The sequence below is a fragment of the Mauremys mutica genome, chromosome 4, assembly GCF_020497125.1.
Source record: "Mauremys mutica isolate MM-2020 ecotype Southern chromosome 4, ASM2049712v1, whole genome shotgun sequence".
NCBI classification, from domain to species: domain Eukaryota; kingdom Metazoa; phylum Chordata; order Testudines; family Geoemydidae; genus Mauremys; species Mauremys mutica.
In genome coordinates, this window is record NC_059075.1 from 115,130,937 (window position 1) to 115,153,025 (window position 22,089).

The window sequence follows — 22,089 nt, forward strand, 5'->3', positions numbered from 1 at the left end:
AACGGAGCTGGGGATGAGGGGTGTGAGAGGGGGTCAGGGCTCTGGGCTGGAAGTGCAGGCTATGGGGTGGGGCCAGGGATGAGGGGTTTGGGGTGCAGGAAGGGGCTCTAAGTTTGGGGGGGGACTCAGGGCTGGGGCAGGGGTTTGGAGTGCATGAGGGGGTTAAGGCTCTGGGCTGGGGATGCAGGCTCTGGGGTGGGGCTGGGGATGAGGGTTTGGGGTGCAGGAAGGGCTCTGGGCTGAGGCAGGATATTGAGGCACGGTGTTGTGGCGCGGGCTTAACTCTGGCGGCTCCTGGTCAGCAGCGCAGCTGGGGTGCAGAGGCAGGCTTCCTGCCTGTCCTGGCACCGCGAACCGCGCTGCACCCTGGAAGCAGCCAGCAGCAGGTCTGGCTCCTAGGCGGAGGGACGCAAGCAGCTGGCTCTCGGCCGCAGGCACTGCCCCGCCAGCTATGGGAGTGCAGAGTCGGTGTTTGCGGCAGGGGCAGCGCGCAGAGCCCCATTGCCTCCCCGCCTAGGAGTCAGACACAAGCTCCTCTGTTTTGCATCCTGGCACTGATCTGTCTGAGTCCAATTTTGCATTGATAAAGTGATTGTGAGCATATAAACCATGTACATTAGGCAGCAGATAACAGATAAGGCTAACAGACTCCAGCTGTGACTGTTTCTTGGCTAGCCTGCGTGAATCTGAGGAGAGCCCACTGCTTGGCCTGCTGCTGTGAGTCAGAGGCATTGCAGCAAAACAGGAAAGCAGAAGGAATCCTGCAACATTTATGCTGCGATAATTAATTATCACTTACTTCTTCAAGCACAGCATAAATGGTAGGGCCAGCGGCCATGTGTGAAAGCTACAGAAAAGAACATTCCAAGCAGATTGCAGGAAGTCGTTCTTACTCAGAGGATAGTAAATAGAAGTAGCCTTCTGGGCTAGATTGAAACTTCAACCACTTGGGTCGTTGAAGAAGTGGAAAGGATGCTGTCCTGGGAGAAGCAGTGCCCAATGCAGTCCTCTCTGTGAGAAGGTCTTGGTGGAGGCACCTAAAGCCTTTGGATAAGTAGGGTCTCAGATCAAAGCGGGAGCTTGGTAGGTCCAGGCTCTGATTTCTGGACCATGGGCTCCAGTAAAAACAATGCCAGATTATTTAAAGGGACCCTGCTAGGTGATGTGCAGCCCCTTTAAAGTTGGCTTTGATTCTGACGCTGATTGGCATCTTATGCAGGGGTACTAACTTACGCAAACCCACCTTGTTCTCCCCTTCCATGTTGTCTAGTCACCTGTCAGAATCCTAGTTCGTGAGCGGTCTGGGACAGCTCTTTGTGTTACTTTTCTGTAGAGTGTCTATCATGGGGATGGGGGCCTGAACCCTGCTTGGGGTTGGTAGATGCTACTGTCATAGAAATAATGAAAATGAATAATCACAGCCCAGCCCCATGAGACACCAAGCCAGATTTCAGTTAACGGGGGTTTTCAGTAAACCGGGGTTGTGCTTTATCAAAAGGAAACACTTTGCCTTCAGCATCTCTTCATAGTCCTAGTATTTCTTAAGGTCCAAACCCTTCTTTCCAAACTTCCCTTCAGACACTACCAGCAGGTGACAGTACACTTATGAAGCTGGAGCACGGGCTATAAGAAACCCCATGAATCTACTGTTAAATCTGTGAGTATCGCCAACCCTCAGCATTCAAGAATTCATGAGTCAGTCCCTAAGAAATCATGAGATTGGCTTAAAAATAATGAGATTTAAACAAGACCTACCTCTTGGGTTCCTTTTATTAGCTGCCTGGTTTCTGAGCCTTTAGGGTGCACTTTAATCATGTTTTCAAGATTTTCTCTGCAACCATGAGGGCTTAGAAACTTTTTTTTAAAGTGAAAGGTGAGATTCTCCCCTAATCACAAGAATCCAAGGGCCGGGCATTTTAAGTGGAACACCAAATATTGTGAGTCCCCGTGACAAAATCACAAGAGTTGGCCACACTGGCTGTGCCTGAGAGGCGCTTGACCCCTGGGGTTACTGTGTTCAGCTAACTAGTCAGTAAACAAACAAGAAGTTGAGAAATGTTTCTTTCAAAGGAAGTGCAGGAGGCAGTAAGGCATTGTATATATATTGCATCAGAACTGGGATTCCATCCAGTGTTTGGCTGCAGTGACTGTCCCGACTGTGATACTGACAGCAGGATTCTCTCCCTAAAACAGTAACACATTGCCGCAGTTCAGGTTGCTTCGCAACAGCCAGTGGGCTAACCTTCCCCCTTGTGTCTAAGGGGTTAGCGTTTAAATAAGCACCAGAAATTTTTCCAGGGTAACACCCTGTTCTGCTGAATGCTTTCCTCTCCCAAAGGAGCATGTTGTTTCTCTCCCCCAAAAAGATTTATGCAGCTAATTATTCCTCTGAAATGAAGTTTCCAGATTAAGATTGTTCCTTGTAATCATAGAATCATAGAATCTCAGGGTTGGAAGGGACCTCAGGAGGTCATCTAGTCCAACCCCCACTGAGACATGCTGCAAGTACGTTCTTTGGCCGCTAGGAGTTGTCAAAAAATCATGTTAATAGGATTGTCTATATGGAAGAGACTAACCATGTTTGGGTGCTGGACAGATCCTTCAGTGTGTATGTAAGCAGGCTACCAGCATGAGGAATAGTAGGACAGATGTTAAAGGGATGGGAAGCTGCTTAGGGTTGCATCAAGGAAAGAGGGATAAATCTGTCCTGCAGACCAAAGGGGAAGAAGTACTTCGGTGAGAAACTGTTTTGCTGCTGCTCAGAACTGGATCTGTAGAAAACATAGATGGTAATTGCAGGAATTAACTGTAAATATGGGGGATGAGTCACATATTTATTAAAATTCAAATGCTGGACTGCAGCATGAAGCCTTTGGAAGGGAACCTCCAGGGCTGAGGGAAAGAAATCTTCCTCTAAGTCTGAAAGCAGCAATGGAGTGTCTTAGCAGGGTGAAGCGTGCTGTGGCTGGTAAATCCAGCTCGGCCCTGTCCCAGTGCCCCTGAACACCCTACGTCCTAGTGAGCAGTGAGCATCTGCATAGCATAGCTCTGTGCCACACAAGGGTGCAGCCAAACTGCACCAGGCACCAGATCCTGTCCCCTGCTCCCTTTAAGTGGGCACTAGACCAGTCCTGTGAGGGGCAGCACTGAGCTTTGCATGATGGTCCCTTACGCTGCAGTTTTACTTCGTGCTGCTTCTTGAGTTTGACTCCAAGTCGAAAAGTTGACTGGAATTTTCATAGGGATGTACAGAGTCTGTTATGTCAGTGTTCATTCATGTATGCTCATGTGCATGTGCTAATCTGGGAACGTCTCTAGCTAGAAAATGAATGAGTTTCAGTCCAGAGAGGAGAGTTCTTTTGTTGCTGATGAAGCGAGTAATGTCCATTGAAAGCAAAGCAAACCAGTGGAATGCAAGTGCAAACTTACTGAGCTGGAAAACCATTCAAGGGTTTGGGACTGTGGTTAAGGCCCTGTCTTGCAACTCAGGAAGCTTGGGATCAGTTCCTGGTTCTTCCATGGGTTTCCCTGGTTACCTTAGAAAGCCACTTCATTTCTCTAGGTGAAATCCTGGCCCACAGACTGCAGTGGGGCCAGGATTTCATCCTCCGTCCTAGTTCCCTATCTGTAAAATGGAGATAACCCTTCCTTTCTCCCACCTTTTGTCGCTCTTGTCTCTTTGGCCTGTAAGCTGTTTGGGGCAGGGACTGTCTCCTGCTATGTGCATGTACCCCTCTTAGCACAGTGTGCTGCCAATCTGGACTGGGGCCTCTCAGTGCTGCTGTAATAATAGCAACTTTTGGTTTTGTTCCTGTGGCATCTCAGTGATGATAGGATTGTACTGTAGGGTCAGAGCCTTTGGATTTGCAGTGTACTTGCCTTGGAGCTGTCCAGCATTCTGCTGGTTTCCTAATGCAGCCCTTCCATCTCTTGGTCCATTCACAGACTGTGAATTCAAGGAACAACTCTCTTCGGTGTTAAAATGTAACTTTTTGACGTAGCTTCTTCAGATATAGAAATGATATGAAACCAGAATCCCTGGCTAGTTACCTGGCTGGTGTGTTCTATCACAGCTGTCAAATTGCTATGTCTTAGAACACTTTTAAGGACTCTTCCTTCCTTACGGTGCTAAAAGCTGCTGCAGCATAAACCTATTTCTGTAGCTTTACTGTCTGACGCTAGTGGAGTGAAATACTAACTCCCATGCTTTCTACTTTGGCTAGTATTAGAAACAATTGCAGTTCATAAAAAAGTGGTGTGTGGTTTTTACATAATCACAAAGTTTTCAGGGCTGGCTGGCTAGCCCAGGCTTTGAGAAGAAGCAACTGCCCGGTGGTGCTCATCACCCCTACCACTGGGCTGCTGGGGAGAGGGGTTTACGGGAAAGTTACAACATAGTCCCTATGACCAGTGTTCAGCTCCATTTTTCAGACACACAGTTCTGCCACTGCTGAACTGCCACCATCTTGGAAATTGGTATATGGCATGGTCACGAGTCTGTCTTGCAGTGCACTGCAGTGACCGTCATCTTGGTCAATACCAGGGGCTGAGCATGGGGACCCAAGAGCTAAAGGCATGAGCCTTTTCACTAGCTGAAGAGACAGGCTCTCAAGCTGAAAGCTAGAGCAGACCCACATCCTCCGTGAAACAGGCGCTGTCTGGGACATGTAACACACCCAGTGGGTTACACAGGGTGATCCTGGAGCTGCAGCATTTGCTGCACTCTTAAAGTGATGCAATGCATGACAATTAGAGCCATGTCATTACCAGTGCAGCATGCCCAGAACATTGAGGAGAGGAGAAGGGGATCAAGGAGGCATTTTATAACATAGGTGGGGAAAATGAAGTAGAGAGGTGAAGGGACTTGTGCAAGGTCACACAGCCGAGCTGAGATTAGAATGCAGGCACTCCTGGCTCCCAGTCCTGTCACCGTTCTTGTGCACCATGTGACATACAGACCTGTTTGAACTCCCCCCTCCAGAGTGGATGCCTCTGTTGGTCTATAACCTTGCCTGTAGTGGGTGCTATATAACGGTTTCTCTGTCTTACCCTTGAAACTAGTCTCTCTATTCTCTGTGTAGGGGCGGAGCGGGGAGGCAGAATGTTTGATCTGCTGTCTGATGCTCCAGTGTTACTTGAGTGTTGCTAATTCACTCTTTTCCACATAACCCGTTAGGGACCTGCCGGGAGTTGCTTCTACAGACGAGACTAGGATTCCGTTGCTGCTTATAGACACAGCTGGCTGTGGCTTATTTGAGCTTGAAGTGGAAGATGAACAGTCTAAAGGGAATCAAGGTACTGTTGCTTCACAGGACGTAAGATTCGCTGATAGGAGTAGATTGACCCAGATTCCCAGCCCTCTAGCTTGCAGCCATGCTGTTCATTCACCAGCTAAGTCATAGCACAGCCCGGAGGAGGGTTCAGATGACACTGGATAACTCTCTGTCAGAGGAAGTTGGAGGGTTATTGGGTGGATGATATTGAAAAATGATATACTGGCTCTTACAGGGATACAGAGGACCGGTCAGCTGGCAAGGACTGCCAGTAACTATGCGGTGGTGTCTCCTGTGGATGGGGTTAGCCCTGTTTCCTTAAAACTCTGGCAAGAACAAAGCAATAAGATGATGTACGTTAGATGGAAGGAACGCCGGGGGCTGCTGAAGGATATTCATAGTGGCTGATCAACCAGCCCTGCCACATCCCAAAGAGCTACCTGAGGACCCCTACAGAGTTGGGCTCAGTTGTGCACAGAGATAATTGCCCCCTCCCCATGAGCTCCTGCATCCTCCCCACCCAAGAGTTTTGCTGTACTGGGGTCAGGATTTGGGCTGCAGAGTGTGGTGGAAGTTGACATTCTTGGGCTGCCCCGTGTGCTAGGTCTGAAAGCAGCAGCCACCTTCATGCCATTAACCGCCGTACTTTAAAAGGATTAATGCCTCCTGTCAGCTCCCTCTCCCTTTTGGACATAAAATGCCAGCGGGGTGGCACCCTGCCATGGAGAGAGGGCAGCAGGAACAGTGCCTCCCTCGCCCCCTTTCAGGGCTGCTGCACTGTGATATCTGCAAGGGCTTTCATAGACAGTGACAAACCTCTTTCTTACTTGGTTACCAGTTCAGGGAGTGGAGCCTAATCAAATGGGTCACACCGTTTATTACCTGCTCTTCCCATCATTGTGAGATTCATTTCCTTAAGTGCTTGGCAGTGACTGTTTCCTAGGCGAATCGGTTGTGTACAGCCCTTGTCCCTTGGAGTTAAGGCCTGCATCCATTCCTTTCCAGTGCTTTCTGATACCTCTTTTCCCTTCTGTGACCGTCTCTCCCCTTCCTCTTCATCGCTTTACCCCAGACCCAACCACGCACCCAGAGTGAGATCTGAGTCCTCTGAATCCGTTTCTTCTCTCCTCTGCTTTAGTCCAGACCCAGCCAGGAATCGGGGCCCCATCCTGCTAGGTGCTGTACATATCCACGATGAATAGCCAGTCCCTGCCCCAGAGAGCTTACAGCCAAAGTATAACTATAATTTGGAGCCACTTCTCCTCTCCTGCTGGAGCCACTTCTGTAAGTGCAGCTCCTGCCCTCCTCTCAGAAGGGACAAATCAATGTCTCTTGCAGGCGCCAGTGCCAGTTTAGCTCCATGGATCAGTCAGCCAGGAATTTGGAAACAGGAAGAATGAGCACAGCCCCCTGCATTGCATAAACAGGCTCTGCTGGCCTGGAGCATGACACCTGGCTTGTGCTGCATGCGTTGGGGTTTCTGGGTGGCAACACAATGGACTGGGACCATAGCCGCACCAGCTGCTGCTCGTTAGAGCTGGAGCAGGCTGGAAGAAAACAGACTGAATCGCCTCAGATCAGATAAGGGGGGTTTAAATACCACACAGATTGTCACACCAGCCAGGAAATGGTGGGCAGAGCTGTGAGTTTTCAGCACGGAGTGTCGCCCTCAATGCTGAACTCCCATTTGGTTTGTGTTGTACAGTAGTCTACGGGGTTGTTGCTTTAAGTGCCTTGGAGTATCACTTTGTCAGATCTTTATCATAACACATTAGGTACATAAACCTGTACAGTTAAATGGGACGGTAGCGGCTTCACCATAGTCATATAACGAGACTCCAAACAGAGAGAAAGGCCAGAGCACTAGGGACAGTGTTTTATGTTGGCAAATTAGTTGGGCAATAACGATGAAATTTTATCCCTTGGCATTACATAAAGCAGTGAATTTCCAGTCTTTCCTGTATCTGATAGGGCCCACTTCGTCCTATGTGTTCAGAAGATTGGCTTATTTCGATTAGCGTACACCATAGATAAATGTTAGGAAGGAGAGTAGAAAAGCAAGCCGCTCTGACTTCCTCATACCAGCCATTTACACAGTGTATCATGGTGATGCCTGAACACTGTAATCATCTGAGACCAAAAGTAAAAGCCCTCTGCCCCAATCCCTATATGCTGGCTGCTAGTACGATAGCATGTCCTTGCCTAGATTTTAAGCCCTCTGGGGCAGGGACTGTCCTGTTTGTTAGTTGTCTGTGCAGTGCTATATAGTGTCTGGCACAACAGATCCCTGATCCTTGACTGAGGTTCCCAAATAATAATAACCAAGTGTATCCAAAACTTTCGGCATCTCCCTGGGCCAGCGATGCTGTGGACTCCCTGCCCCACACGCCGTCACCTCTATAGTAGCCTGGATTTTTTTCCTTTCTCACCAAGTATCTGTCTGCCACATGGCAATGCAGCCTGCTTGATAACTAAGCTGCCCGCCTCAGGGATTATTTTTTTCTCTCTGCTCACTAGCCCAAATCCCGTGCTTGGAATGTGCATGACATTGAATGTTCCAAGTGTCATGCTCTAGTTTCCTGGGTCTGAGTGCTTCTCTGCAAGTCAAACCTTAAGAGAACATCACAGTCTTTACCTAATCAGCCTTTTTAACCTTCTTTCAATTGAAACCTATCTGTCTAGATGAGGTACTTATGTGACCCCCGTTACCACAGTATCCGAGTGCCTCACAATCTGTGAGGTAGGCAGTGCTATTCTCCCTATTTTACAGATGGAGAACCAAGGCACTAAGAGGCTAAGTGACTTGCCCAAGGTCGTGCAGGAAGTCTGTGGCAGAAGAAGGAATGAAACCTAGTCCTCCTAAGTCCCAAGCTTGTTGCCCTAACCACTGAGCCACCCTTCACCTCAAAGAACCTAGTTTTATCAACTAAAGCTCTGATTCTGCAAACTTACCCACTTGCCTTCTCACTTGCAAACAGTTAAGCATGGGTGTAATAAGTGTTTGAAAGATCAGGTATTAATACCATATCCCGTGAACTTCTAAAGCTAGACCAGTGCTTTGGAGCATTGAAAGCCAAGATTCCAAGCTCCTAGACAGAACCCTGGGTACTCTGTGACAAACTGGACCTAAATTCTGCAAAAAGATCCCTGGACTCTGCCATGTTCTGGTGTGGCGGACTGGAAATTCAATGGCAGTTACCGTTAAGCACAAAAATTGATTTTTAAAAAGTATTAAATACAACCGTAGGTAACAGTCAGTCCAGCAGCCCCTGGGGTATTTCTTTTCATGTTAAATTCCATTTATTTTCTGCTGTCCCCATATTTATAGTTTTCAACAGGCAACTAATGTTGGTATTGACAAAGAGTAATTGAATTGTAGAAGTTGCCAGGGGTTTGGTGGGGTGTGTGTGTTGGGAGAAAGCTGGAAGTTTTGGCAGTTGAGCATGACCCTCGATTTGTTAGGTTTGTAAATTTTAGCACTGGGGAAGGGGTGGGAAATATTGTGGGATAAGCACATTAGCTGGCCATTGTTAAAATGATCAATGGGGAAATGGTGATGTAAATGTGAACATTATTAACTATCTTCAGGATTCAGAGTTAACAGCTCATTGAGCTGAATGAGGTGATTTTTTTTCTTCTCAGAGCTACTGAGTCAGGTTCTCTGCAGACTTGGGAAAATAACATTGCATCTCTTACACTTGGATGATACACAGGGCCATGCTTCTAGACAATATAAAGTACTGACAACTGAAATCATGTCTGAATTGAAATGGGAGGATGGGAAGAAGCTTGGTGATGATCGGAATGCTGTGATCAAATGTTTAAATGGCTAGATATCTTATGATCTGGGAGAGCTAGAAATAAATGGATGGGAGACCGGGGAGTCCTAGCTTTCCAGCGGTATATAGCAATAAGCTCCATCCAAGGAGATTGTGGGATGGAACCCATTAAGACTTTCACTGGTCCTCTGTTCTCCAGTGCTTTTTTAAGCACTGGTGCAGGGGTTACTATAACAAACCCTGTCCTATCTCTGACATTTTCACTGAACCCTGGGGCTTTCTGTCCACGTTGGTGCCATGATATATAAATCTGACTTTATGGAAAATGTTCCAATTCCAGAGGGTGCCTTTAATGACGCAGTTGAATTAGTTTGGAAAATGTAGCTTTTCTTAATCACTGCAGCAGAAGTGAGCAGTCGAGTGGCCATCACCTTTTGGCTTTACCTGTCAGTGTCCCCTGGAATGAAATCGCCTCCTCTTGATTTACTGCTGGGTTTGGTTTTGCCCTAGGGGAAGTGCGTCTTGTCGGCCTGCACGTCCTGGCTTTGGTGAAAGCTGGTGTTAAAGCAAGAGACATCGCTGTCATTGCTCCTTACAACCTCCAGGTAAGTGCACAGCACCCCCTCCACAGCTTTTCAAGCTGAGTGTAGAAGGAATACACTAGAACAAATCCAGATTCGCTGGTATTTTAAAATAGTACTTAGTATGTTAAAGGTTCTGAGCCCGAAAACTAATCCTCCCTAATGCTCCCTAGTAGCCTTATATTGCAGGTGAGGATGCTGAAACAGAGGGCCAGCCCTCTGCTGGTGTAAATGAGTCTCACTTCAGGGGAGCCGAACCAATTGTTACCAGCTAAGGATCTGGCCCAGCAGGATTAAGTGACTATTCCAAGGCCACAGAGGGAATCAGTGTCAGAGATGGGATTGGCACTAAGGAGGTTCTTCACTAACAGTCCCATGACCAGTCCCTTGGGTAATAGTCCTCCTCCTTAGGATATGCAAGTTCAGGCATGCATGAATATGGAGGAAGGCAGGCACCTTCCAGGAGGGGGGCGATATTGTTTTCATCCTTCTTATCTTGCGTTTACCTTGTCCTTAATATGTGCATGTCCTTGCTTTTCAGGTGGACATGCTAAGGGAGCATCTTTGTCACCGATATCCAGAGCTGGAAATTAAATCAGTAGATGGCTTCCAGGGACGGGAGAAGGAGGCTGTCGTGCTCTCCTTTGTGAGATCCAATCGGAAGGGTACGTGTTCCGCGCTGGACAGTGTTTTGGGGGAAGAGGAAGCTTGGTCACATAAGGAAATAGGAATAATTTAACACTGCAAAATTCTGCATTGCCAGTTCTTGTGATTTTTATTGCGAGCCTCTTGAGAGCTGGTGTGTTTTTTCCGAAGGCCCCAGCTTTTGGAGCCACGTGATTACCTGAGAATCACAGCTTGTAGCCCTCATGATTGCAGAGAAAAGCTTGAAACTATGACCCCCAAGGGCTCACACAGCAGAAAGTAAATAAGAACTCAACGTGAATTATTTTTAAAATCTCATGATCCATACGTCCTCAAAAAATAATGAGAATGGCTTTTTCAACCCTTTGGGTTGGCAGTCCTGCAGTCACATCACTGGCTTCCTACCTGGATGCAAGGCCCAGACATTCCCCCCAGAACGCGGAATTCCTGGGGAAGCCTGTTTTTTGCATGCTTCCTCCCTTCGAGAAAGAGCAACCCGAAGCGGCTATTGTAAATAATGCATAACGCTGTTTGTTTTCAGAGTAAAATCTAGGGCAGAAAACTGGGTTCTTTCCTATCAGTGAATGCAGGGGAAGATAATAGCTGGAATGAGGTTAGTTGCCTGAAGCCGGAAGTCTTATTCACTGGAGGTTTTCAAAAGGGGCCTGGACAGCCATCTGTCTTGGATGGTTTAGACACAACAAATCCTGCAACGTGGCAGGGGTTAGACTAGACGACCCTGGCAGTTCCTTCTAACCCCGTAATTCTTCTGAGACTCAGTCTGATGAACCTTGTAATTGGGGCCCATTGCAACACATCTTGCGCTCTCTGAACCATAAGGATTATCATTCAGAATCATTTCTATAGCACCATAAATGTGCATCCAGAGGTGGAAGTAAGCCGGTCCGGCATACTGGCAAGAGCCGGTACACAACTGACCGTGCCGGCAGAGGACAGCTTCCCCAGGCTGGCAATTTAAAAGGGCCCTGGGTTCCTGGCAGCGGCCAGAGCCCCTGGCCCTTTAAATTGCTGCCAGAGCCCCACTGCTGGAACCCTGGAGTAGCGGCGGCCGGGAGCCCCAGGGCTCAGGCAGCGATTTAAAGATCCAGGGGCTTCCAGCAGTGGCTGGAGCCCCTGGCCCTTTAATCACCGCCAGAGCTCTGGGGCTCCTGGCCGCCGCTACTGCTATCATGAGGTTCCTGCCGTGATTTAAAGGGCCTGGGGATTTAAAGGCCCCGCCCCTTCTGCCTGAGGCCCTGCCCATTCCGGTTGAGCCACCTCCCCTATCCCTCAGGACCCTGGCCCTGCGTCCCCATAAGTCCTTTAAGTTCCTTTCACCCCTGTGTGCATCACACCTTTCAGGGCGAGACCCAAAGGACTTACGGTCTAAGATAGCTACAGACGAGACACTGAGCAGTGGTTCAGGAAAGGGAGGGGTGCAGGGTTTTAAGAGTGAGAGAAAGAATTGAGAAGGATTCATGGAAGAAGTGGGATTTGAGAAGAGATTGACGGAGAAGAGGGGGCGTCGGTGGTGATGACTGAAAGCCATTAGTAATCAGGGCTCACTGCCATCTGACAGCTGTCAGTGACTTACCCAGAATGAATTCAGTATAGGTGGCTACATCCCCAAACTCCCCATCACAGTCTGCCCCTGTTCTCATCTAGTGGCATCTAGCAGAGGCGTCACAGTAGGTGACAGTACTTCACTAAGGACAGGAGCCCAAATCTATCCTATTTCCCAAGATGAACATCACAGAAACGCCACACTTTGGCACTGCTGACAGCCTCTGCCCAGTGAAGACCAGCAACCAAAACAGCAGGGGCATGAATGGCTCTGACCAGTGCCGGTCCTGGCCTGGCCTCACATTTTCATGACTGCTAAATACACTTGCAGAATCCAACAGTGAAGCCCCCTTGTATTGCTGTGGATTTTAACAAGCAGAACTTTCCCAGCAGTCAGGTACTTAGGAGGGATTGGAGAAGCGTATTCCAGCACGTTACTGCTTCTGCAAGCTGACAGTGATATCTGGCAATTAACGCCAGGTCATGGAGCACAGAGACGTGGTCACACACAATTAGCTATTAAAATCCAATGTGGCTTGATTCGTTCTGCTCAGGTGCTCAGAATGAAGCTTGTCGCCTAGATCTGCGTAATGTTTATTTTTCCAGTTGTCTCCCATTTATCCATAGAAGCAAGAGACTCAGGAGCCACCCACACTGGCCTTCTCGCTAGCTGAGCCGAGCTGAGTCATTCTGGCATTTGCTATCTGTTATTACGGCTCCTTGAGAAAATAGCCAGAGATCAGAAATAGACTTGGTATAATCTCCTACATGTTTGTTATTTTTAACCCTTCATCTGTGTGGGTATGGGTCGGGGGGGGGGGGAGCTTGGGATTGGTATATTTCTCTGCTTGTGAAAGTGATACTGGTATCGATAGCTGGAGACAGACTATGGGTGGGCAGGTGCCGGGAAGGCTGATTTCTGCCAGTGTGTTGTAATCCTAATATGTAGCTTCCCCTTCTATTTCAGGCATTCCCTGCTGTTGCCTTCCCGAGCCCTCATTATAATCCATCCAGACAGTAGCCCTTGTATAATGCACTTCATCTTCAAATCCTTTATGCATTTATCCATTCTGTCACCTGTGAGCTATATACGTATTGTTAGTTCCATTTAGCAGATGGTGAAACTGAGGCAGAGGTTGAATGACTTGTCCAAGACCATAGAGGGAATCAGCTATAGAGCCAGGACTGGAACTCAGGAGTTGTTGCCTCCCAGTGTTCAGGCCACTAGATCCTGTGCTCCCTGCTATCTCACTCTGCAGCCAATACAATATCCTGCAACTTGGCCAATACAATATCCTGCAACTTGGCCAAATACAATGTATTTGGCCCAATACAATATCTGCAACTTGGGCCAAATCCGCAGCTGGAGTAAACCCCTGTAGTTCCAATGCTGATTTACACCAGCTGAGGATCTGGCCTTTACTATGGAAACATTGCTGTTTGCGTGGCCAACCACCAGGCTGTACTTTCTGATGGCCCGAGGGGGTTTGTGTTTTATAGGTGAGGTGGGTTTTCTCGCTGAAGACCGGAGGATAAACGTGGCTGTGACTCGGGCACGACGCCATGTGGCAGTCATCTGTGACTCGCGGACCGTCAGCAGCCAGGCCTTTCTGAAACGGCTGGTGGATTATCTGAGTGAGCATGGGGAAGTGCGGACGGCCTTCGAGTACCTCGACGACATCGTGCCAGAAAACTACTCTCCCCAGAACTCCCAAGGTCATAGCGAGCAAGGGGCAGGGCCTAAAACCAGCACAACCTCTGCTCCGAAACCTCCGCCTGAAGGCCGGAAATCCAAACCAAATTCAACGAAACCATCCACACGCAAGCCAGCAGCAGGTCCCTTGCAGAGTGTGAACGAGGCCAGGGTGGAAAGACCAGAGATGAATGACAATTCAGGCAAGTTCAGAGCCATGATGGTAGAGTTTCTGGAGAGCAGTGAGATGCAGTTGGATTTCCCTTCCTCCTTAAACTCTCACGACAGGATGCTGGTGCACCAAATGGCCGAAGAATATGGGTTGCAGCATGTAAGCACCGGGGAGGGGCGAGAGAGGTACATCAGCATCAGCAAGAGAACCACCACCGTAAGCTCCTCTCCAGTGAATACGGGTGGCAGTGAGCAAATCCCGCCTGCCGAATCTCAAAGCCCTGCAAAAGAGGCGCTAGCGCCTGTCAAGAAGGGAGGAAGCAGCATGAGCTCAGGGAAAGTGGATCTGAAAACGCTGCACCTGGAGAGAATGCAACGGGAAAAAGCCAAACAGGAAGAGAGGGTCAGAAAGAATCAGGAGCTGAGCATCAATTTGCAGGAAATAGCTGGAAAGAAACACAAAAATGAAGCCAAAGGTAGGCCCCTCCTTCCAGGGATTTCCAGGGCTTTTCCTCTTTAACACTTTCCCCGCCTTTAGGAAGATTCGCTATTTCCATAGCAAAAGCCAGTCACACTGCAGGCTTCTCATTGTCACTGTTCCCTGGGCTCTTCTGAGAAGAGCCTAAGAAAATTAAGGTGCCCAGCTCCTGCTGAAATTCAGTGGGTGCCTAACTCCCTTAGGCTGCTTTGAAAATCCCAGCCTAAGGCTGTAGCTATGTCAGACCTCTGAACACTGCACTGCTTTAGTAATGTACTCCCAGCTACAGCCTGTTTCTCTGCCTCTGCCATGGATAGAACAGGCCCTTTCTGAATAGTGCCCCCTTTGGGAAGGCCTGCATGAGGAGAAAAGCACCGTGGCATGGCTGGGGTTGGCCTGGGTCCACTGGCTCAAGGGGCTTGGGCTGTGGGGCAAAAAATTGCTGTGTAGACATTGAACATTACGCAGCAGTTTTTCAGCCCCAAAGCCTGAGCCCGGCAAGCCCAAGTCAGCTGACCCGCCAGCGAGACGTAGTCTTTGACAGTTTCCATGAGATGAGGGATTCAACAGAATTATTGACCATGCTTAAATCGAGGCCATGCCGGGCTCTCATTAATTCCCTACGTTTCCCCTCAGGGGATGAGCTTTGTATGTGTCCACAGAGCACCTGACTTGACTTTCAGAAACGTCACTGATGCTCATCTCCAAAGAAATAGCTCCTAGATGATCACAGGAGATGGCTGGGGCCTGGATCTGTTTGTTGTGTAGAATGGATTGGAAGCTGCACTCACATGCTTAGAATTAGGCTTATTGACACATGGGGCAAACATTGGCATGTCGGGGATGACGAGAGACACATGGGGCAAACTATGGCGTGTCGGGGTTCATGAGAGACACGTGGGGCAAACATTGGCGTGCCGGGGATGACGAGAAGGAGCTAGAACTGTTTGAGGCTTAAGGCCACATGAGTCTTTAACCCAATGGCCAAGCTCTTGTAGCATAAGTAGCCTGCACCAATCTGTTTCAGCATTACCAGTGAGTGTCCTAACACTGCCCAGTCAGTGGAAGGCAGATAAACACCAGGGTGGTGAAGAAAAACTGATTATAGGAACAATTAGAAGAGGTTACAATCTGAGATGTGTGCTATGTACTGTTACATATCCACTGCCATGCATGTGTGTCAGTGGCATATGCCATTTGGTACATCTCACTGTAGTATCTGGCTCTCAGCAACTGTTCTTGCTGATCATGGCTGGTTGGTGGTGTTTTGAGGCCAAATCCTCTGCTGGCATAAATGGGCGAAGCTCTCTGAAATCTATAGAGCTGCACCCGTAATACCAGCAAAGAATGTAGCCCGTTGTCTGTTGGGTTCATTTGATAATGGTCAGGTAACCAATTAAACAGTTGGGTTTTTCCCTGGACTTCTAGGAAAGACTATGGTTAAAACCGGAGCGGACAGCCAAGCTGAAGAAGATATTGATGCCCTGATTTCTGCAGCAGTGCAAGCTGACAATATATGTGGTTTCCCCAGGTGTAAAGCCAGCGTTACGACCTTGGGACAGCTCTGTCTGCATTGCAAAAAGCGCTACTGCCTTAGCCATCACATCCCAGAGGTATGAGCTGTGTGTGTCCACCTCAGACAGCCCTGAGGAGCTGTTTGAGTGCAGGGGGCTGAGCATTGCCGGGAGTTTGCCATCTGTTTATTCTCTTGACCAAGCTTGACACAAGCTGAATTTTTATAACCTGGGATTGTGAAATTGACTTTTCCTACTGAATGTTCTGAGGCTGATTTCCTTAGCATTGCTCTTGGCTTCTCAGCAAAGTTTAAAATGAAGGCTCTGCTCCTGAATCTGAGCACCATTTTGTTCTGGAGGAAACCCTCTAAATCAGGAGCATTTGTAAAAAGTGAATGCAAAGAGCATACAGGTTTTGTTAGCAGTACACAGGCTACAAAGTCCTCCTGGTGATAGCTGCTTCTCTCTGTTACTGATCTCTGACATTTACATTTCTAGAAAATAGAAAAGAAGAAAGGATGATCTTGGCACAGTATTGGTGATCTGAAAAGGTGGTTTTAATTCCTAAGTCAATTAGGGCTTGATCCTGCAGAGCTGCTGAGCACTCTGGCCCCAGTAAAGGAAAGCATTTAGGCATGTGCTTAAGTGCTTTGCTGGATTGGGACCAGAGTGCTCAGCACCTTGCAGGATCAGCCCTTAAATTCTCTCTGCTTCAGATCCTCATCTGAAATGGGGATAATATGGAGATAATAGCACTTCTGTCTCCTATCCTTGGCACTGTGTAAGTAGTACAGTATCTAATACACTGGAGCCCCGATCTCCGCTGCGGAGCCTAACCACTACTGCAATATTGTACAGATAATAACTATAATGAAACCAACACGCACCCTGCTAGAATGTGAGTGAGAAATAGAATCAAGTCTAGAGGTGATGGTTAGCCCCCAGAGATGGAAAAATGGAGCATTTGCTCCTGTTGGTTTTTTACACAGGGCTTTGTTTTGTGCATTAGTTGTTTGGACTGATTTGAATTGTTTTCTATTGATGGTTAAAAAAAACAACTCCTTTCACCTTTTTCTCCAGCACAGACTTGAGAAAGGTTTTACTTGCTGTCAAGGTTCAGGTCCAGCATGTTTTTTGTTTCCAAGCATGGGAATGTGTTAGTGCTGAAATAATGCAGCTCTTTGGAGTCCTTTCCCTCCCACGGAGTCTGAGTCACTTCCTCTCTGCAGATCTCACCTCAAAACCTTTCTTTCCTCTTCAGCTCACAGTGAACACTCCGGCCTTGTCTACACTGTGGGGGGAGATCAATCTGAGTTATGCAACTTCAGCTACTTAAATAATGTAGCTGAAGTCAACCTACTTAGATCTATTTACCGATTTACTGTGGGGTCCACACTATGTGATGTTGACGAGCATCTTCACTAGACCTGATAAATCAACCGCCGATGCATCGATTGCTGTGCATCAATCCCCCCTCAGTGTTCTTGCTCTCCATGGCATCTTGATGTAGAAAATGCTCCTTAAAACCCCCTATCTCTAGTAATATCCACTGTGACAATCTCATACACAAAGTCCTTGGTACAGGATAAGGCCCATCGGTTTGTCCTAGTATCAGCAAGGAAAATCCAATCAGAAGTGTTAGGGGATAATACACTATTTGAAATATGCTCTGATCTAAAAAAAAAAAAACCGTTTGCTTTATGTGCATGTAACTAACTCTCTAGATGAGCATGTTGAGATGAATCACATGGCAGTTGCATAAGTGACTTCTAGCTTATTCATTTTTTAGATGACAGATTTTTTTAAAAATGCTTATGTAAATGTGATGCTAAGCTAATAGCACTGGCTAGAGCCAGGCATAGGACAGGTAGCTGCTAATGTGCCATCATGATAGGTGCAAGATGAGGCCCCCCAATTTAGCAAGGTATTTAAGTATATGCCTAATTTTAAGCATGTGAGCAGTACTGTTGATCCCATCTCCCTCCTCAGTTATTAATAAAAATAATAATAATACCTAGGTCTTCTATAGCCCATTTCATCAGTAGATTTCATGTAACGTTACAAAGGAGGTCAGTATCATTTAGAGCTGGGTGACTTTTTTTCTCCAGCAATTTGCTGAAAAATATATTATTCAGACATGGAACGTATTTGTGAATTTGGGTAGAATTTGGCAAATAGTTTCAGCTCAAACCACCCCCCCAAAAACAAAATTATCAGAAATGTCAGAATGATTCATTTTGAAAATGTCATTTCAAAAAAGGCAATTTTAATTGACATTTAATTTTTTTCCCCCAGTTTTTAGGTTTGGTGAGAGAACCCCAAAATACTGTGTTTTGGTTTGAACGGAACTAGGTTTTGTGTTTTTCAGTGTGAGCTCAGAACTGAAAAATCAATTTTTCACTCCACTGTAGTTTTATTCTCCCCATTTTACAGATGGGGAAACTGAGGCACCATGCAGAGACATGATTTACCCAAGGTCATCCAGGAGGCCAGTGACAGAGCCGATAATAGAACTCAGGTCTCCCAGTCCAGTGCTCTATCCAGTGGACTTGCTTTCTCTCTAGGAACTTTTTCCTCCCTGGTATGTTTGTAAAAAGCCTTTTTCATTCCCATTTACGCAGGTGGCTAGAATCAGCTCATCCGTCTTTTATTGATGCTTTCGCCTTTTCCTTTCCAACCCTTACAGGCTGAGTGTTCTTGGACAGCCTCTTCTCTTTCTGTATCCAAGGCAGGTTCTCTTTAACCTCAGATCTTTGAGCAGGGAGCTGCAATGGCCACTTCTTCTTTCTTGAATTCTTTTCCAGAACAGTTGCAGATTGGAATTGTCAGAGTCTGAAGGGATTTAGGCACCCAAGTCCCATTCAAAGTCACCCAGGAGTCAGGTGCCACACCTCTGAAAATCCCAGCTATAGGCCTTTGCTCGCTAATTATCCTCCCTTCTAGAATTCATCCGTGAGAAATCCTGTAGTAGGCAGATGTTGTATAATTGCCCCCCTCCCATTATGTCTCCAATAACTAACAATTGGCTTAAAAGCTAAAGTATGAGGCTTAATATCCCTTCAGAATTTTTGTTGTTATTAATTATAACAATTTGGGATAGATTAAAGCAGCCACACATGTACCCATTGCTGACAGGGCACAGCTGGGATTTGAACCCAGGACCTTTGAAACTGGAGGCTAGGGCCATACACCTAGGCCGCACAGATAGGTTTCTGAATTGAGTAAAACTCAAGTAGCTGATGGTCACTGGTTCTAAACTCCCCTGTTTTCATACACCTCATCAGTTCCTCCCTTTCAGTAAGTAGATCTGAGGAAGCTTCTCCTTGTTTGGAGATTTTGATTTCTGATTCCAAAAGTTGTGTCCACATGTTTGGCTGAACCAGTTACCCAGCAGTCTCTCTGTAAACTTCCTCCATGCTACTCTTCCAATGCACCCGAGTCTCTGTATTCCTAGACTGGACTTCTCCTGAGCAGACTTCCTGCTGGGCCAGATTCCATGGCAGCTTGATCCAGTTATATGAAATATGAGGTGACCACCAAATTGATTTTTGCATGTGCCACACCCAGAATCTGCACCCAGCTGTGCAGAGATGAAAAGCGAGTATATCTGAACTGTCTGTGCCACCCTGTCAGATATTCAGAGATTTTAAGGCCAGAATGGATAAGGGACTGTTATGATCATCTAGTCTGACCTGCATAACACAGGCCGTTACATCACCCATCAAAGTATCCTGTATGCTTCTAAAAACCTCGCTCGTTCTGTAAACTATCAGTGTAGATTATTCTACTGAAAAAACAAGATCTATTTCCATGACAAAGAATATTTGTGTTTATGTTCATTCAGAATCTGATTGGGATCCTTTCCTTGATGAATTGTAATGAAGAATTAAATGGGAATTAATTGTAAGGATAAAACCTGCTTCACTACTTTTTTTGTTGCTTGTTTATTTGGGTTCAGCAGGTCAGACTTTGGCCTTATCTACTATGGGGTCAGGCTCGCCATTAACATTCAAACCAAACCTCTTAGCTCCTATTGGGATTGATGTGCCGGTGGGAACTGAACAGTCTTCATAAAAGGGTCCAGTTTTTTTTCCTAATAAAGACCCCAACTCAACAAAGCACTTAAGAGTATGCCTATCTGTAAACACGTGTAAATCCATTCCTATTCAGCAAAGCCCTTGTTAAATCCCATTTCATGTATTTTTAAGAATTTTGCTGAATAGGATTGAGATTATTCATAGTTTAGGTACATGCTTAAGTACCTGGCTGAACCAGGGCCAAAGTCAGTGAAAAAAACTCCCACTGATTTCAAACGGTACCAGATAGGGCCCCCAAAGTCCCAAAATTCCTATTAAAATTACTTTGTGGGATTCCATATTTAATCTCCCTCACTGATCTTTAGATCATATATACATCATCTGTGTGAAGATTTTTCTAACTGTCAGCACTGCAAGCTGTCTCTGGGATCTGAAAACCCAGCAGTGTTTTCTCTCTCTCTCTCTCTGGCTACATAAGCAGTGGTAACAAAGACTCCAGAATAAGAATTTAGGTGACAGTAATGTTTATGTTGCATATGGCTGATCAGAATCCAGTTCTTTATTTCTTAACATATATTATTTATATTATTGTAGTGCCTAGGAGTGCCTCAGTCATAGACCATGACTTCACTGTGCTAGACACTCTTCAAACACCGAATAAAAAGATAGTCCTTCCCCCAAAGAGTTTACCACCTGGCCCTGTAGTGCTAACTAGTAAAAATGTTTGTCACGTCAATAAAAGAATCAGGTAATATGACTCTAAAGATCTGTCTACACTGGGAAAATGTCAAACTGGTTTTAAAATAGGTTGAACTAAACTGATTGGGTAAACTGGTAACAGCTTTAGTTTCAGCCTGGTTTTAAATGGTTTAAGGTGGCCTGACTCTGTCTTACAGAACCAGTAATGATCTTAAAACGAGTTGAGTGAATCAGGCCACCTTAAAGAGAGTCTTCACTACAGTTCTGTCCAGTTTTGAAACTGGTTTAGCTGACCTGATTTTAAAACCAGTTAGAAAATTTTCCCAGTATAAATAGGCCCAAACACACAGAAGGGGCAGATATTTGAATAAAAGGTGCCTTTTTTTTTTCCCAAAGTCACTTTTCTGACTTTAAGTGCAATACCTGCTTGATAAGACCTATTTTAGATATGTTCCCTCAGTGAAAGAGAAAAGAAATAGCAGACATTAACACCACAGGTTAGAAAACAGAGTTAATATTTCACCAGATGGTATGAGAGAAGTTTAAAAAATCTGGTGACTCAGATGATGGAGCAGTGATCTCCCAAAATGTTTAGACTTTGTGAGCGAAATACTTAAGCTGTCTAAAGGGATGATTTAATTACTGTGTGTATTCTATCGGGCAAATGATTTTTGTATTTTGTTTCTGAATTAAAAGAGCTATAAATAACTGGTGGACATTTTTATGGACTGTGAAGTATGTTCAAGCTTAGGATTCTGCATGAGGAACTTCAGGCTCTAACTCATTCATAAGGCATCTTATGGGTAACATCTCAGAGCAGTTTCAGGTCTGCCACCAAAATTATTGTTGTGTCTCCTACAGATTCATGGGTGTGGGGAGAAGGCCAAAGTACAAGCTCGGCAGAGAATTAGCAGAGAAGGAATTCTCTACGCTGGGAGTGGATCAAAAGACAAGTCACTGGACCCAGCAAAAAGAGCTCATCTCCAGAGGCGCCTGGATAAAAAACTTAATGAATTGACCAGCCAGAGAAAGAGCAAAAAGAAAGACAAAGAAAAATGAGGGATTTGCTCTCACTAAAGTCTGAATCCCATTATGTTTCCCTTTGGGGACTGATATTCAGGTTGAACACACAGGGATGTGAAAAGCCAATGGAGATCTTAAATCTATGGCCTTTGTAAACTGGGTTCTTATTATGCTGAAGACAGAAAAAGGACCTTTTAGTTTGGAAGTGTGTAAAGCTTAGAGCTGCTCTGTGACTGTATGATGTGCTACAAAATAAAGATCAGTCAAGACCAATCTAAAATGCACTGCTGGTAAGGGTGGGGTAGGGGAGGAGGGGAGGCGATTTGCTTTGTTTGGCGCATGGTAATGTATACGGAGAGGATGCACAGAATTACAATAAAGAATGGTATGAAACACCTTAAGCAGTAAGCTGTCAATGTGACATTTCATTGTGATACTATAATAATAAGTTAAATGTCCAGGGGGTATGAAATGAGAACCTCATAACCAATGGGGTGGGAACAACTTAACAGCCTCAGGTGACTATGCATTAAGGAAACAACAGAATAAAAATAATATAACCAATTCAGTTTCTCCAGCCCAGAAATCTCACTTGTGTACTGAAGAACAAACAAGATTTTTGAGTCAGAATGA

The 22,089-nt window shown here is 46.2% G+C and overlaps 1 protein-coding gene across 1 annotated transcript in view; it reads left to right on the top strand.

Annotated features, from left to right (window-relative positions):
- IGHMBP2 (immunoglobulin mu DNA binding protein 2) overlaps positions 1-21,855 on the top strand; it is a 92,883-nt gene extending 71,028 nt beyond the window's left edge. Inside the window, exons 10-15 of the mRNA XM_045014104.1 lie at positions 5,177-5,295; positions 9,563-9,657; positions 10,175-10,298; positions 13,342-14,181; positions 15,612-15,796; positions 21,295-21,855. Coding sequence (XP_044870039.1) covers positions 5,177-5,295; positions 9,563-9,657; positions 10,175-10,298; positions 13,342-14,181; positions 15,612-15,796; positions 21,295-21,492 — 1,561 coding nt within the window. The 3' untranslated portion in view covers positions 21,493-21,855. The remainder of the gene's footprint in view (positions 1-5,176; positions 5,296-9,562; positions 9,658-10,174; positions 10,299-13,341; positions 14,182-15,611; positions 15,797-21,294) is intronic.
- Positions 21,856-22,089: the final 234 nt, after the last annotated feature.